This window comes from Anser cygnoides, chromosome 17 (assembly GCF_040182565.1).
Source record: "Anser cygnoides isolate HZ-2024a breed goose chromosome 17, Taihu_goose_T2T_genome, whole genome shotgun sequence".
NCBI lineage: Eukaryota > Metazoa > Chordata > Aves > Anseriformes > Anatidae > Anser > Anser cygnoides.
Genome location: NC_089889.1, coordinates 15,359,951 through 15,376,026, shown reverse-complemented (window position 1 = coordinate 15,376,026; position 16,076 = coordinate 15,359,951). Strand labels below are relative to the sequence as shown.

At 58.1% G+C, this 16,076-nt stretch overlaps 2 protein-coding genes across 4 annotated transcripts in view; one reads left to right on the top strand and one right to left on the bottom strand.

The window, feature by feature from the left end:
- The first annotated feature begins 1,613 nt into the window (after positions 1 to 1,613).
- Positions 1,614 to 8,223, top strand: P2RX2 (purinergic receptor P2X 2). Of its 2 annotated transcripts, XM_066979091.1 has the most exons (12): positions 1,617 to 2,634; positions 3,056 to 3,191; positions 4,471 to 4,542; positions 4,871 to 4,946; positions 5,051 to 5,144; positions 5,391 to 5,471; positions 5,926 to 6,064; positions 6,694 to 6,824; positions 6,910 to 7,000; positions 7,388 to 7,453; positions 7,525 to 7,602; positions 7,717 to 8,223. In XM_066979091.1, the coding sequence occupies exons 1-12, from the start codon at positions 2,507 to 2,509 to the stop codon at positions 7,735 to 7,737; spliced, it is 1,113 nt and encodes a 370-aa protein (XP_066835192.1). In that variant the 5' UTR covers positions 1,617 to 2,506; the 3' UTR covers positions 7,738 to 8,223. The 2 variants fall into 2 exon arrangements, with proteins under 2 accessions (XP_066835193.1, XP_066835192.1); XM_066979092.1 differs by lacking the exon at positions 7,388 to 7,453 and having other exon boundaries at positions 1,614 to 2,634.
- An 884-nt stretch (positions 8,224 to 9,107) lies between these two features.
- Positions 9,108 to 16,076, bottom strand: part of POLE (DNA polymerase epsilon, catalytic subunit) — a 33,081-nt gene continuing 26,112 nt past the window's right edge. The window contains exons 39-49 of one of the 2 annotated variants that reach the window (XM_048051333.2): positions 14,621 to 14,825; positions 13,930 to 14,103; positions 13,457 to 13,582; positions 12,715 to 12,847; positions 12,403 to 12,583; positions 11,887 to 12,018; positions 11,565 to 11,758; positions 11,137 to 11,337; positions 10,056 to 10,181; positions 9,705 to 9,794; positions 9,108 to 9,494 (exon numbers count right to left, since the gene is read on the bottom strand). In XM_048051333.2, the coding sequence (XP_047907290.2) occupies positions 9,381 to 9,494; positions 9,705 to 9,794; positions 10,056 to 10,181; positions 11,137 to 11,337; positions 11,565 to 11,758; positions 11,887 to 12,018; positions 12,403 to 12,583; positions 12,715 to 12,847; positions 13,457 to 13,582; positions 13,930 to 14,103; positions 14,621 to 14,825 (1,676 nt within the window). In that variant the 3' untranslated portion in view covers positions 9,108 to 9,380. The remainder of the gene's footprint in view (positions 9,495 to 9,704; positions 9,795 to 10,055; positions 10,182 to 11,136; positions 11,338 to 11,564; positions 11,759 to 11,886; positions 12,019 to 12,402; positions 12,584 to 12,714; positions 12,848 to 13,456; positions 13,583 to 13,929; positions 14,104 to 14,620; positions 14,826 to 16,076) is intronic. The other variant, XM_066978964.1, reaches the window with a different exon arrangement.

Genomic DNA, 16,076 nt, shown 5'->3' with positions numbered 1-16,076 from the left:
GCATGTATGCCTCACTCCCAGCTTGGGCAGAGTCCGGGCCATGCAGACAGCTCCATGCAGATCACAGCAGCACTCTGGCTCCTTTTGGCGACAGGGCTGTAGCACGGCCACCCTGGACCACAGCCGCCTGTGTCCCATCTGCTATGTTCTACAGCTCAGCAGTAGAGTAGAAGTGCAGAACAAGCCTAAAAGCTTGAGGTTTCCTCCTTGAACCCTGCATAGCTACTGATAAAGCCAGTTCCCACGGTTTTGGCTATGGGAGAAGGCAAATTCAGTCAGCCTTGAGATTTCTCCTTCCTGGCCTGCAAGAGGTTAGCCTGCTGTACCCGGGCCCAGGGTTTTTCCTGCCTCAGTCTGATGGAGGCGGCTGTTGCAGTTCCCATCTGTAGGTGCAGTCTAGAAATGGGGCTGTGTGCCTCAAAGGGGCAGACACACAGGCTCACCCTGATCCTCCTCGCCTGCTGATTGGGTCTGGAGATCAGTGGTGACACCCCCAGCCTGGTCTCACCCCTCTCTGGCACCCAGCCCCACAGGATGCTTGACCCACAGTGCCCATGCAGACAGGTAGAAGAGCGGTCAGGCAGTACGGACATCTAGGAACAGGATGCAACAAGAAGAGAGGACAGGCTGCATATGGCAATCCTCTGCCATCAGCCAACACCAGGCTGGTGGCTCAGCCCCACCATAGAGACACAACAAAAGACATTGCAGATATTTACCAGTGGCAGGATCAGGCTGGCTGAGTCCAAGGGTGTTAAAGGGTGTCAAAAGTAACATAAGGGCAGCAACACAGAGCAGTAAGTCTTGTAGTGAGCCCAGGGGCGAGGTGACTGTGTTGACACAAGGGATTGCGTGAAGGGGATTGGGCTTGGGAGCTTCCTTGTCCCCATCGGAAGGCGGTGTTCCATGGCTGTGTCTTCATCAGGGTGGTGACTCTGCAGCAGCACTGAGGTGTCATGAGAGTGAACCTGGCCTAGGAAAGCACTGTGTTAACTAGCAAATCCATCCAAACTGTTATTGAAGGAAGAAAGGATCCTGAAGAAAGAATAAATGCTTGTCAGATGATGATTTGTTTATATTTCAGATAGTCACAGCACCTCCAAGAGCCTTTCCAAGCAAGCAGTGTTGTGTACAAGGTAGAAGCCCCCAGATTACACAATAAATCAAAGTCCCTGAGCGTCTGCTGCAACACTGGCACAGGAAAGTGAGTCAGAGAGACCAGGGACACAGCTGGTGTCTTGGTCCTGCCACAGCAGCAGAATGTAGGGTAGACAGGGCCCTCCTTCCACTGATATTGGTGGAAGAGATGAAGACTTGATGGCCTTCAGAGAACAGGAAAATCCATTCTCAGCATGGGAGACCACCTCAAATCTCCCTGTCCAGAGCCAGCAGCTGTGTCCATAAGAAACAGGACGTGGGGTTGTTCAAGGAGGTAACGTTGTCATTGCCCTCCCCCAGTGCTTTGGAGCACGCACTGGTCTCATGCACAGCCTGGGAAGGTTTTTTTGTTTGTTTTTGTTTTGTTTTGTTTTTCCCCCCATCTGTCAAGCCTGCTGTTTGTGCCATTCTCAGACGGCCCTGAGACAGCTTTAGATCAAGGGAGGAAAGGGGTCTAGCAGTCCGGGTGTCCCTTGGTGGGTGTCGCAGCCCCCTCCCCTGGGGCCGGCAGATCTTGCTCACAAGCTCACAGTTTTTCCTCTGGGCCCCTTGCCAGGCTCCTCTGGGTCATTTTGGGTGAGCGACACCCTGCTGCTGTCGCAGGACCAAGACGCCAGCTGTGCCCCGATCTCTCTGTCTCTCCCCAAACTGCAAAACGGGCACCCGCGGGCCTGCTTCCAGCCCCTTCCTGGCTGCACCTGACGCTCTTCTGCTGCCCTTTCACCGGCAGGAACCATCCTGCTGTGAGCGAGCGGGGAGCGACAACCGGCGCACGGCGCAGGGGGGCCCTACTGCCGAGCCCCCCGCGCAGACTTGTCCGGGCCCGCAGGGGTCGCTGCCGAGCCGTGCCGAGCCGAGCCGGGCTGTGCGGTGCTGAGCCGTGCGGTGCCGAGCCGTGCGGTGCCGATCCGGGCCGTGCGGTGCCGAGCCGGGCCGTGCGGTGCTGAGCCGGGCCGTGCGGTGCCGAGCCGGGCCGTGCGGTGCCGAGCCGGGCCGTGCGGTGCCGAGCCGAGCCGATCCGGGCCGTGCGGTGCCGATCCGGGCCGTGCGGTGCCGAGCCGGGCCGTGCGGTGCTGAGCCGGGCCGTGCGGTGCCGAGCCGTGCGGTGCCGAGCCGAGCCGATCCGGGCCGTGCGGTGCCGAGCCGAGCCGTGCGGTGCCGATCCGGGCCGTGCGGTGCCGAGCCGGGCCGTGCGGTGCCGAGCCGTGCGGTGCCGATCCGGGCCGTGCGGTGCCGAGCCGGGCCGTGCGGTGCCGAGCCGGGCCGTGCGGTGCCGATCCGGGCCGTGCGGTGCCGAGCCGGGCCGTGCGGTGCCGAGCCGAGCCGAGCCGAGCCGATCGCAGCGGCCATGGGCGTGCGGGGCTGCCTGCGGGCGGTGAGCAGCTACTCCAGCCCGCAGGTGGTGGTGGTGCGGAACGGGCACCTTGGCACCGCGTACCGGGCGCTGCAGCTCCTGGTCCTGCTCTACTTCACCGGGTGAGTGCGGGCCGGGAGCGGGGCCGGGACCCTCTGCTTCCCGGTACCGACAGCGCTGATGCCCCTGCCCTTTCTCCTGCCCTTTCCCCTGCCCGCCCTTCCCTGCGCGCACATCCCAGCCCCCTCTGCCCTGCTCTTGGGGCCAAGCTCCTGGCTGGGATCCCCCCATCCCCGGGTTGTCCAAGGGGCGGCACAGGCGGGGGGGCTGTGGGAGAGCGGCAGCCTGTGTGCAGGGCAGAGCACGGTGGGTGCAGGCAGGCTGCTGCAGGCTCTGAACCCCTCATGCCCTGTGCTGCCCAGCAAGGCGTGTGGGTGCTGAGCATACCCACTGGCCCACAGTTCTCAGCGTGCTCTCTGGGTCCTGGAGCCAAGGAGGTGGGCACCACTGGAAGCTCCTTTTCCCATCCTTCCTTCCCTGCAGGTATGTGTTCATCATTCAGAAGGGCTACCAGGAGAGGGAAATGGGCCCAGAGAGCTCCGTCATCACCAAGGTCAAGGGTGTGACACAGTCACCAAGCAAGGTCTGGGATGTTGGGGAGTATGTGGCCCCCCCTGAGGTGAGGCTCTGACCCCCCAGCAACGTTCTGGCCCTCTTATCCCCATCCTGTTCCCTTTGTCGCTCTGGGGTGGCTGCAAGGAGCGGTGCCTGGGCAGCAGCCCCACCCCTCGGCGCAGGTGCTCCCCTGGATGGCGCTGCCCTGTGCAGAGCTCCCTGTGGCGGGATGAACGCTGGCTGCATGGGCACTCCTCTGTGCCCTGCCACCAGTGCCTGGCCAGCCAAGCGCAGCTGTTCCCAGGCCAGTGGGGACTCGCCATGGGCATCAAGCCCTTTTTGGTGCTGCAGGGCAGGCCCAGCCACGTCTGCAGGATTTGGGCAGCTTGCATTTGGGAGCTCCCCCAGCTCCTGGAGGTTCTCTGATGCCAGCCTACCTGCACAGGCTGCACCTCTGGGCCTTGGCCTCTGGGGTGGAAGCTGCCTCATGCCTCCCACCTTGCAGTGGGGGAGCATCTCGCTGTGGGGAAGGCTCTTCTCAGTGTTTTTGGTGAGTGCCATGAGCCGGGGAATGAGTGTTCAGTCATGCTGAGGTGTTCTAGAAATTGCTTGGTTGAGCTGTGGAAGAGCCTGGTTTGGCATTGGGCACTGCTGGTCTGGACAACACTTGGGCCACTCACCCTGTGTCACCTGGCTGGGATGGAAGAGTTGTCCAATTGCCACTCTTTGGGGTCCTTTTGCGGGCACAGAAGGTCTGTCACAGAGATGAGCACACATCTGTACACGGGTGAGCACCCGCAGCATGGCAATAGTGAGACCCCCCAAGCTAGCCCACTTTGTCCAGTGCAAGGACCATGAGAGGTGTAAGTAAGCTCGAGTGAACCTGGCAGAGCTGGGGGACAGTCAGGGAGGGCTGGTGGCAGGGCCTGATGCTGTGGTTGTTGCTGCCCCAGCTGCGCTTATCAGTGTTTTGCAGTTTCCAAGGGGTGAAGGGTGGCTCAAGCCCATCAGCTGCAGGTCCCAGCAGGACTCCCTGGCACAGTGCCTCCAGCGTCAGCGCCCTGTTCGCACTGCTGGACATGTGGGCTGGGGGGAGGCATTCCCACACCAGTGCTGGGCCAGGGCTTTCGTGTCCCTGTGCGGATGCAGTGTGAGCATTGGTGTGAGCCCACGTGCCCTTTCCAGTGTGTTCCCTGCGTGCACACGTGTGACTGTGTGTGAGTGTGTGAGCATGTGTGTGTGTGCGTGCTCCCATCTGTGTGTAAATACACTTGTACCTCTCCATGTGTGTTCATGGCTGTGCTGTCCTGTGACCGGTATCCTACCTTCTGGCTGCTTTGCAGGGCGGGAGCACCTTCAGCATCCTCACGCGGGTGGACATCAGCCCTGCCCAGGCCATGGAGACCTGTCCTGAGGTGAGGACAGGGGCAGGGGACTGGGGAGTAGCAGTCACGGTGCCAGGGGAGAGCAGCAGGAGCTGCCCATGGGGACCCCAGGACAGAGCTGGTCAGGACTTGCAGGTGGCTGCAGTGCTGATCCCCACAGCTCTCCTCTGCCACTGCCCTTCCCAGCAGGAATCCTGTGGCCTCCCCTGGCCTGGGGGCAGCACAGAGGCTGTGAGCCGGACACCACAGGGGAGGCGAAAAGGGACTGAGTAGCACTTGTGAAGGGAGGGGGAGCAGCAGTGAGCGCAGCTGCTCCCTGCAGGAGGAAGCTCCCAACCAACTCCCCGTCCTGCTGCAGGGGCGAGCGGTTGCCAACGCCATGTGCAGCTCTGACCAGGACTGCGTCCCCAGGGACACAGACACGTCTGGCCACGGTGAGTCATGAGGGATGTGTGGGCAGAGCGGCCTGCCCAGCCACCCTGCCGCAGGCAGGACCCTGCCTGCCGGGATGTGCAGCGCCGGGCACCTGTCCCCGCAGGGGAGAGGACGGGGCGCTGCGTGCCCCAGGCCGGTGGCACCGGGAAGAGCTGTGAGGTCCTGGCTTGGTGCCCAGTCGATGGAGACAGCATCAGGTACTGGTGCCGGGGTTGGGCCCTGGTGGGGAATGACAGGCTCCCAGCAGGTCAGCGCAGGCTCTGGGGTCCTGGCATCTCCCAGGTCCTGCCGGATGCAAGGGGATGCTCTGGGTGTGGCCTCCTTGGTGCTGCTCCAGGGGGTTGGGGCAGGCTGGGGATGCCCCATCCCAGGGTGCCCAGCGTGGGCCTGCCCAAGGTCTGCACTGCTCTGTGGGCAGCCATGCTCACTCCTCTTCCTCGCAGTGAGTCTCTGGCAGAGATGGCATCACAATTCACTGTCCTCATCAAGAACAACATCCACTTCCCCCGCTTTGGCTTCTCCAAGTGAGTATCTGTGGGTACGGGGTACGCAGCCTGGGTGCCCTGCTGCTGGCTTCGGCTGGCCCTGCTATGCCTGCATTGCTTGTAGCTGGGTGTGAAGTGTGATGGGGACAAGGTGGACACCCTCACACCATACACATATGCACATGGGGAGCACATGCAGGGTTAGGCCAGCTCCCATCACTGCTGCCTTCCTGAAAAGGGCAGTGATGGGTAGCGGGGACACTTCCCCTGGGAATTGTGCAGGGGGGAGGGGGAGATGCAATGCGTGGACTGCAGAAATGTGGAGTCAGTGCAGGGCAGGTCTCAGGGATGGAGATGCAGGCAGGTGGCCCTGGTGTCATTAGCTGGAGATATGCTGCTTCTTCCCGTTCCCAGCTTACTGGGTGACGGGGTCCTGTCCAGACCCAGCGCGTGTCCCCTCTGACACACAGGTCTCTGGCTTGGTCTCCCTCAGGGGCAACATTCAGGCATCTGAGAGTGGCTACCTGAAGAGCTGCATGTTCAACACCACCTCTGCCCTTTACTGCCCCATCTTCAAGCTGGGCTTCCTTGTGGAGCAGGCGGGCGAGGACTTTGCGGAGCTGGCTGAGAAGGTGTTGTGTGCTGGGTGGCTGGGTGGCTGCAGGGCTCAGGGTCTCACGGGGTCTTGCCAGCAGGTCACAGGGCACTCATTTCCTGGGGAACTGCTCGGGCGCTCTGCGTGTCACCACTTGCTCCCTGATGCCACAATGACATGGAGGTGGCTAGGACTATGTCCTTGGCCCCACTGCCCTGCTTAGACGCTGCTGCAGGTGCCGGCTGGAGCAGGCAGAGGACAGGGGCAGCTCATGCAGTCTCAGAGCCTCAGGGCTCAGCACTTTTGCACTGCCCCCACCTCTAGTCCTAGCCTAGGTTGTGTTCATCCTAGAACAGGGTGGCATTTGTAGGCTTTGGGCTACAACCCTGTTACCTCCTCTTCACTCACGGGAGCAGATAAATGTGACCCAGGGGAGGAACCTGGTGCTGCTCCATCTTCCTTCCAGGATCTGCAGCCCTCATCCAGCCCCAGCATCCCCCAGTCCTGTGGGTTCTGTCACTCCAGCTCTAGAGTGGCTCCCCAGTGCCCGGCCCACTCAGTTGGGAAGCTCTCTGGGGATGCCATGCCCTGGAGAGGCTGTGCCTGCAGGGAGGCCATGCCCATGGCGTGCTGGCACTGTGCAAGGTCTGCCGGTCCCTGCTGCAGGGTGGGGTGATCGGTGTGATCATCAGCTGGAACTGCAACCTGGACCTGCCCGACGCCGAGTGCAACCCCCACTACTCCTTCCGCCGCCTCGACCCCAAAGGGGCTTTGGCTTCCCAAGGCTACAACTACAGGTGATGGCCCTGTCCCCACAGTGGCCCTGCATCCTTCTCTGGCCCTGCCTTGCCCTCACTGGCGTGTCCGCCATCTCCCAAGCAGGTTTGCCAAGTACTACAACTGGAATGGGACTCGCTCGCGAGTGTTGATCAAGGCCTATGGGATCCGTGTGGATGTGATTGTGCATGGCCAGGTGAGACAGTTCGGGGGTGTGTGATGCGTGTGTCTGTGTGTCTAGTTCTGGGAGTGGGGGCATGCATGTGCGCGACCTCCGCTTTGTGCTGCTGTGGCTACTCTAGCAAAGCAGCTCTGCCTGCTGCTGCCACAGGGCTCAGGCCAGCCAGCAGGAGGATGGGGATCCCGGTTGCCCCAAATGGAAGCCTTGGGCTCTGTCTTGGCTTGGTGGAAGGGGCAGCTGCAGTGCCTGTGTGCATGCAGTGTCCGTCTGGAAGTGCAAGCCTGGTGGCACCACACAGGCATTAGGGCTGGGGTTGGGGGGGTGGGGAGGGTGGAATCTGCTCAGCCCAGTCCTGCTACGGGGGCACTGGCAGGGACAGCTGACCCCATCCCTCTCCGTCAGGCAGGAAAGTTCAGCCTGATCCCCACCATCATCACCCTAGCCACAGCGCTCACCTCGGTGGGACTGGTGAGTATGGGTGCTGGGGGGGTTCAGCCTAGCCACCTGTGCCGGCCCTGACCTCCCCACCTGCCTTGCAGGGCTCCTTCGTCTGTGACTGGATCCTGCTGTGCTGCATGGACAAGGAGCAGCGGTACAGCAGCAGGAAATTTGAGCAGGTATCACCTGGCTGCAGGTGCGGCTGAGGATTTTCCTCTGTAGGGGTCCCGTCCCTGGGGTACCCCATCGGCGGAACAGCCCATCCTGCAGTCCAACCACCTGCCCCTCCTCAGGTCCCACCGCAGGTAGGATAACTCTTGCTCAGCTCAAGACCATCCAGCCCCCCTCAGCTCTGAGCGACCTGCTTGCCTGTGTGGAGCTGTGCCCATGGATGGGTGGGATGTGCCCTACAGCCACGTGCCACCGCTGCCAGCCCCTGTGAGCCACGAGCCCACCTGCGTGTGACAGTTGTGACCACGAGCAGGACCCAGCAGTGCTGCTGCAGCTTGGAGTCACAGCGGGGCTGCTCACTGCAGGCAAATCCTGGCGTGGGGGGGTCCCAGGGCTGGGCACAGCTTAAGCTGGGGCAGCACCATGGTGCCCTGGGGGCTCCAGCTGCTGCCCTTCCCAGCCCTGCCTGCAGGCACTCTCGGGCCCATCCTAGCCCCCATCTTCCTCCTGGCAGGGCCTGCTTGTGCTCTGAGCCCCACAAAGCTGCTGCTGCTCCACCTGCACCACAGAGGGGGTGAGCCTTGCCCTGGGGTAGCAGCCAGCGCCCAATAAAACACCGCTGCTCAGCATCTGTGCCTGGGGCTCCATGCTGCGGTGGGCCCTGGGGAGACATCAGTGTCACAACTTGCGGGAAGAGGCAGACCTGTGCCTGTAGCCCCTGAGCACTGCAGTGCTGGCGGTGCACGGATGGGCATGTGCCCAGCTGCGGCAGGCAGCGTGGGGGGCCGCTCGTCCTGCTGCCACCAAGGTGGGAGCAGGACAGGGTCCCCCCAGGCCCTGGAGCAGAAACCCCAAGTGCTGCTGGCCTGAGCCCAAAGACAATCTGCAGCAGGCGCCTGGCGGTAACCAGCTGGGGCATTTCTGAGCATAATTCTGATGTTTTTCTGCTCTCATATTACAGCACATCCTCCCATAGCAGCTCAGCTGGGCTCAGGAGTGTCGGGGGGGGGGGGGGGTGGCGGGGAAGGGCTGCAGTGGGCAGAGACTCCCAGGGCTGCAGGGCTCAGGGACTCAAGGTCGCTTTGCTTGGGTGGGTGCCCTGCTCTGAGGGGGAGCTGTCATTGTGCACACCCACAGCAGTGCTGCTGCAAGAGGGCACCTGCAATTCCATCTTGCCATTGTCAGAAGCAGGACGAGGCTCCCCTGGGACAGCAGGAGCACAGAGGCTGAGCCCAGGCAGTGCCTGACCTTGGCTGCAGCCATCCAAGACTCAGTTACCAGAAGCAGAGGCTGAGCCAGACAGTAACTTGATTGCACAACGCAGCAATCACATTAGGGGTCGAGTGTGCTGCCCCTCGAGGCCAGCTCATCTTCTCTGGTTCTAGCACCAAAAGGAAGAGGGGGCACAGCTCTCCCCCTGCAGCCTGGGATGTGCTGCCAGGCTGGAGCATGCAGGGTTCAAAGAGGGACAGGTCCTTGCAAGGAGACATCCCAGCTCCCACCGCACAAGAACCAGGTGACAAAGAGAACTATTTATTTATACAAATTCCACATTAAAAAGAGGCACGACCTTGCCTACAGCACAGACACCTGCCCCGGGCAAATGGTCCCCATGGAGCACAGCTCCTGCCCCCCTGTGCTGGGCTGGTGCAGGACAGCCTGGCCCCTCTCAGTGGCTGCTGCTTGCCCTCCAGTACAGCAGGAGGGGCATGCAGCTCACCGGGGCTGGCGTAGTGCACAGCTGAACAGGTCCATAACTGACAGCAGAGACAGGACAAGCCCTGCTTCACTGCTGGAGCCGGGGGTTTGTACGCAGCAGCCACTCAATGGTCTCCAGGAGATAGGCCATGCTGTAGTGCCGAGCGATGTTCTGGAAGATGGTGATCTGCTCCATGAACATCTGCAGGAAAAGGAAGCAGGGAAGGAGGGAGGCTGCCCAGCACTGCCCACCCACGAGCAGGGACACAGGGCCAGGGGGGTAGATGGCAGAACCCAGCAGACAAGCAGTTAGAGGAAAGGCAGAAGAGAAAGTAGGTGGCCCCAGGGGGTGGAGCACCACGCAGGAAGCCACAGGCACAGGTCTGGACCAGGCAGCACAGTACGGGCATACCTGGGAGGAGATGGTGAGGGCAAACTCTCCTGCACAGCTGCAGTACACAGGCATGTGTGTGTCCTTCACACCACGACACTTGTTGCACACCTAGAGTCAAAGCAGTTTTAGGTGGGACAGGAGACAAGACCAAGCCCATCAGCCCACTATCAGGGGCACACAAGTGGCACAAGGGCAGGGAACTGCTGTTGCTGTGGCACAGCATGGGAGCCAAACCCTCCTCCCTACAGCCCCTCCCAGATGCAGGGCTGATCTGCTCCCCAGGAGGAGCCCCGGCCCTCCTGCAGCACCACAGGGTGGCGTGGCATGTCCCCGAGACAAGATCCTGCAGCAGGGTGGCCAAGTGCTCACCAGGTCCTGCAGCATGAAGGCCATCAGCTTCTTCTGCAGGGCTTCTACCAACGCCATTTCAATAGAGTCAGAGTCATACTGCGCCTCACAGTTGGAGCACACCCAGCTGGGCAGCACTGATCCATCCTATAGGCAAAGAGGAAGGCAGTGGACATAATGAGGAGACAGCCAAACAAAGTGGCCTTGGAAAGTCCCAAGCAACAGGATGGTGTATAACCAGCTCTCCAGGGTAAGCTTTCCTCCTGGAGTAGATGGAGCATTAGCCAAAGCACTGGGACAACTTGGACTTGTCACAGGTAGCTAGAAGATGAACAGAAAATGGTCTTTAGGGGTGTGCACTCAGGGGGCCAAGAAGGCCAATGGCATCCTGCCTTGTGTCAGGAATACTGCAGCCAGCAGGACCAGGGAGGTGATGGTCCCACTGTGCTCTGCGCTGGTGAGGCCACACCTTGAATACGGAGTTCAGGCCCCTCACTACAAGGAGGGCATCGAGGCCCTGGAGCATGTCCAGAGAAGGGCTGTGAACCTGGTGAAGGGCCTGGGACACAAGTCCTCTGAGGAGCGGCTGAGGGAACTGGGGGTGTTTGGTCTGGAGAAGAGGAGGCTCAGGGGAGACCTTATTGCTCTCTGCAACTACCTGAAAGGAAGCTGTGGGGAGCTGGGGATCAGCCTCTTCTTGCAGATAACTAGTGACAGGACTAGAGGGAATGGCCTCAAGTTGTGCCAAGAGAGGTTTTGTTTGGAAATGGAGACATTTCTTCTCAGAAAGAATAGTCAGACATGAGAACAGGTTGCCCAGGGAGGTGGTGGAGTCACCATCCCTGGGGGTGTTCAAGGAAAAGTTGGACGTGGTGCTCAGGGACATGGTTTAGTGGGTGAGATTGGTGGTAGGGGTGTGGTTGGACCAGGTGATCTTGAAGGTCTTTTCCAACCTTAATGATCCTATGAATATGATCACCAGAACAGGACCAAGTAATGCTGCAAAGCAAAGGGCTTAAGAGAGGAAGAGGGGTAATATGACTGACAGGCATAGAGCACAGCCATGCTAGGACCTCCAGTGTCCACAGGAAAGAGGCTGAACCTGGGAGAGAGCAGGGTCCTTGCACAGGTCTAGGTCCCTGCAGAAGTTGCAGTTCCTGCAGATGACTTCAGGGAGTACGTAGGAGCGGCAAGGGTCCCGAAACTGGGCTTCATCTGAGAACTCGCCCACCTCGATGAGGCGCAGCAGGTCCCTGCGCAGTTTGTTCACCTGGTTGGTAATGTTGGCATCCAGAGACAGCACCTACAAGGGAAAGAGCCAGGTGAACCTACCAGCAGAGAATAGTCCTCAAAATGACAACTCATACCTCCTATGGATGCAAGAGTGCTGGCAGGGAAAAACAAATTGGTTGTACATCTGCAGCACACTCCTGAAGCATAACTGTGGCAAATCAGAGCCACACACATGGACTAGAATTTGAGCCCCCGATCATAAGCCTTCAGAAAAGAGTCCCAGCCCAACTCACTGACCTTGCAAACATATTTGATGAACTCTAGAGCTGGGTTGTTGAGTGGCAAGTAGGAGCCAGGCAGCACTGGGAACAAGTCTGAAGGCTCAGTGGCATTACGAGAACCAGCCATCTTCTTCTTGATCTTCTGGGTGATGGTGAAGAAGCTCTGAGTGAGCTCATTGGCCACGTAATCCTGTGAGAACGTGATCATGCCTACAGAGACAAACAGAAAGCACTTGAGCCCAGTGGCATGTGGGGCCAACAAGGCAGGTGGTTTTCTGCCTAGGGTTAGCCCAGGGCTGCAGCACTGCTACCCCCACGGCCCCATGCTGGGCACTCACCCGGCATGGCCCCTGTCTCACGCAGTGCTTCTTGGGACACCTGGCTAGTGCCTCTCCTCTTGATGGGAGTGCTTCCAGGGGCATTGCGCTGCAGCTCCTCCTTCATGCTGTGGTACACAGCCACGATGTAGGCTGCAGAGACATGAACAGGGCTCCTGGTACAGGCCATGCTGGGGCAGCTGCACCAGCAGCCAGCCTGCTGCAGACTCTCCCAGGCACCAAAGAGAAACAAATAGCCTTGTCCCCTCCCTGGGACAGCTCACACTGGAACTGGAACACCCCCACACAGTAACATTCACAACAGCAGCAGAGGCTCCCTCTGTACTGCCCATGGCACAGCACAGGCTTGGCCATAAGGGGCTCTTGGAATCAACCAACAGGCCCTTCTCAGCAGCCCTGCAGGCATCATGAAGCAGTGAGGAATGTGCATGGTATGGGCAGCAAGAGGGAGTGTAAGGGGTTGTCTCCAGGAGTGCTGTTCAGAGTGGGAGCAGGCAAGGAGCTGGGAGCGCTCACCTGACACAATCATTAGGAAGTAGCTCTGGCAGGAGGCAGCCTGGGGCAGGAACTGCACGATATTCCAGCTGTTCTCCAGCAGCTCCTCCACGTTTGATTCCCCTTCCTCCTCTTCTTCCCCCACCTCCTCCTCTTCCTCACTGTCTTCCTCCTCCAACACTTGCCTCTTGCTGGTATCCTTCTGGAACAGAGCACAATGAGCTATGAGCCAGTGATGTTACAGCAATTCGTTGTACCCAGCCAACACCTCCCCACTCAGTTCAACCCCTAGCCCCTGACTCCTGGGGGAATTGAGCACTTCGTATTTCTTACCTCCCCATAGTGGATGCGAGAATGCACTTTTCCCTTGATGCCTCCATAATTTGCTGGATCCATCCATAGCAGGAACTCCCAGCAGCGGGAGAAAGAAATAGTAAGAGAGTGGAAGATCTCCTTTGAGTGGATGCTGGAGGGAGAGACGGCAGTCACCCACAACATTAGCAGCATCTTCCCTAGTTAAGAGCCTTCTCCATGGGACACACCAGGGAGGAGGTGGTGCTGGCAAGGAGAGAGGAGTCACCTCACTCTTCCAGCTCTGCTTCAAAAAAATGGGCTCTGCACAAAAGGTAGCAGTGTAGTCACCAGCAGGGACACCAAGGGAAGCCATGCCTGAGCCTTGGCTTGTTGTGCTTGCAAAAAGGTGCCTGCTCTAGATGCCTGGACACCATGGCTGGGATGCTGGGAGCCAGACAGGGTATGAGGTGCTGGGCAGAATGCAACCACGCAAGTTCTCCTAAAGATCCCTTCTGGATTGAATCCTACAGGCGTTCTTGGAATATTGCCCACAGAACACAGCTAAGGGACAGATCTCCACTCCAGGCATGAGAGCAAGAGAACCAGGTAGCCTTGTCCCTTCAGTAGTTTTGCAAAAAAAATCAGTGCTGAGGCCCAGCAAAAGGCAAAAATCATCATTCTCTTTCCATGCCCTGAGCCATGTCTTAGCTCAGTCATCCAGGAGCCTTATCTCCAGGCCTGGCTTGCTAAATACACCCCTGACCAGCCAAGTGCACCCCACCTATTGATAATGTACTCCATGTAGCTGATAGCATCCTCAATACGCCGCTTCTTGGTGCACAGAATGATCCGGTTGAAGTTGGCATAAACCACTGAAGAGCCAAGACGCTTGAACTCAGCCACTAACCTGCAGACAGGGTACAGGAGCTAGATTCAGTGTGCAGGAAGTTCAGTGCTCCTGTTCAGCTCCCTGTTAGACAGGGAGCAGCAAGCCAGAGGAGCAGATGGCAACCCACAGAGGACGTGCTGATCGGGCACAGTCAGTATCAAATGTGCTGGTGATGCCATGTAAGGGAGCTGCACCACAGCACACCAAGCAGTACGGTAGGCCTGACCTACCGCCCATCTGTGGCCACTCTCTGGAGGCTGCAGCAGAGAGAACTGTGGGTGCCACCAGCGTCCTGGTCACTAATGCCATGCCATGCCTGTCCCCTTCGCATTCACAGGGCCTGACAAACTCTAGTTCTCACTTACTGTAGGAAAAGCTTCTTCATCATGTTGTGTAGAGTACGGTGCAACGCTGGGTCGTAAAGCAGTGAAGAAGGAGAGCGAAGCCAGCGGTAAAAATGAATGACCTGGTTGTCTGCGTAGATGTTGTGATACTGCGTGATCTCCTTCACCCAGCTCACCACCATGCTCTTCAGAATCCTGCCAGGGAGCAGAGACCAGTATCACCCCCACCAGCCACGAACAGCAGCTTTCTCCTTCCAGGAAGTGACACACTTTCAGATACGCTGGATGATTCAGAATGGGAACTCTGACAATGCAGAGACGCATGAGCCCTCAACCCAGGAACCACAGGGTAAATATGTGCCTCTATAAACTTGTGGAGCACGAAGAAAGGAGAAACAGGAAAGGGCAAAGTCTTTGCCAACATGCCCTCACACCTGCTGCCTGAGCCACCATGTAGTTCTGACCCAAGATCTTCAAAAGTCTGTGAGAAGATGCATACCCAGGGGGCTGAGCACCCTCTTTTGCCAAGCAAAGGACCTGATTGTCCTGCCCTAAAGGCAGGAATTTTTACTTTAGAGTACCCCACAAGTCACGCCACTGGTAAGAGTCTGGGAAAGGCTAAAACCAGAAGGCAATACGAGGCATGACACTGACGGGACCTGCCAGGAAGGAGAACAGACACTCCACATCTTGTTGGCTCCTACAGCAATACCTGAATGTGTTGGAACAGAGGGCAGTTTCATCATAGCTGGCTGGGATGTTGGCAGCTTGGTTCCCTGTCACCATGTCTTCCAGGGATGCCTGCTGAATCACATCAAAGCTGATGCTCATGCTGGAACCTCCTTCCATGTCATTTACGTGATGAGATTGCAACACTGTGTTTACAGCCAGGCTCTGGATGTCCAGCTCCAGACATACTAAGAAGAAACACAACCTCTCAGCAGGCAGGTAGGGCAAAGAACCATCAAGGACACCATCCACACTTCAAGCTCAGCAAGTGCAACCATTTGCCAAATGTGCTTTTCACAAGTTATGAGGATGATGTATAGAAGATGTTGCATTGAACTGTGAGATGCTTTCACATGCAGGTGTAAATATAAAAGCACAGAGCACAAGGTGTGCAACACTCTGATGTCTAGATCAGAAAATGGTGAAAGCCCACACTGTACTGCAGCAGTGTAGGAACTGTGCTGCTCCTCAGACCTTGTTTAACTGACTTTAAAGGATACTCTTAAAACCTGGCGAGACCTCACTCAGTATGGCAACAATGCCAGATATGACAGCACAGCTCAATCATATAAGGTCTTACAACAAGACATGGACTTAACAACATCAGAGGTTTTTTTTTTTTTTTTTTTTTCCTCTCCTGGAAGTCCATATCATAGAATCACATTGTGGCTTTGTTTGGAAGGGACCTTAAAGACCATCTAGTTCCAACCCCCCTACCGTGGGCAGGGACACTTTCCACTAGACCAGATTGCTCAAAACCCCATCCAACTTGGCCTTACACACTTCCAGGGATGGGGCATCCACAGATTCTCTGGGCAACCTGTTCCAGTGCCTCACCACCCTCATAGTAAAGAATTTCTTCCTTAGATCCAATCTAGACCTCCCCTCTTTTAGTTTAAAATCATTTCCTCTTGTCCTATCTCTATCTATCTGTATGAAATGTTGCCCTCCATCTTTTTTATAAGCTCCCTTTAGGTACTGAAAGGCTGCAATGACATCTCCCTGAAGCCTTCTTTTCTCCAGGCTGAACAGCTCCAGCTCCCTCAGCCTTTCTTCATAGGAGAGGTGCTCCAGCCCTCTGATCATCTTCGTGGCCCTCCTCTGGACCCACTCTAACAACCCCACATCCTTCTTGTGCTGGGGGCCCCAGACCTGGATGCAGCACTCCAGGGAGGGGCTTCACAAGGGCAGAGCAGAGGGGGACAATCACCTCCCTCCGCCTGCTGCCCACCCCTCTGTCGATGCAGCCCAGGATGCAGTTGCCCTTCTGCTGGCTCATGTCGAGCTTTTTGTCCACCAGAACCCCCAAGTCCTTCTCTGCAGGGCTGCTCTCAGTGAGTTCTTCTCCCAGTCTGTACTCGTGCCTGTGATTGCCCCGACCCAGGTGCAGCACCTTGCACTTGGACTTGTTGAAGCTCACTAGGTTCATGTGGGCCCAA

Bases quoted from the DNA above. Each gene is read 5' to 3' on its own strand.
- P2RX2 (XM_066979091.1), top strand. From the start codon at position 2,507: ATGGGCGTGCGGGGCTGCCTGCGGGCGGTGAGCAGCTACTCCAGCCCG. The intron at 2,635-3,055 runs GTGAGTGCGGGC...CCTTCCCTGCAG, and splicing joins GTCCTGCTCTACTTCACCGG to GTATGTGTTCATCATTCAGA. The intron at 3,192-4,470 runs GTGAGGCTCTGA...GCTGCTTTGCAG, and splicing joins AGTATGTGGCCCCCCCTGAG to GGCGGGAGCACCTTCAGCAT.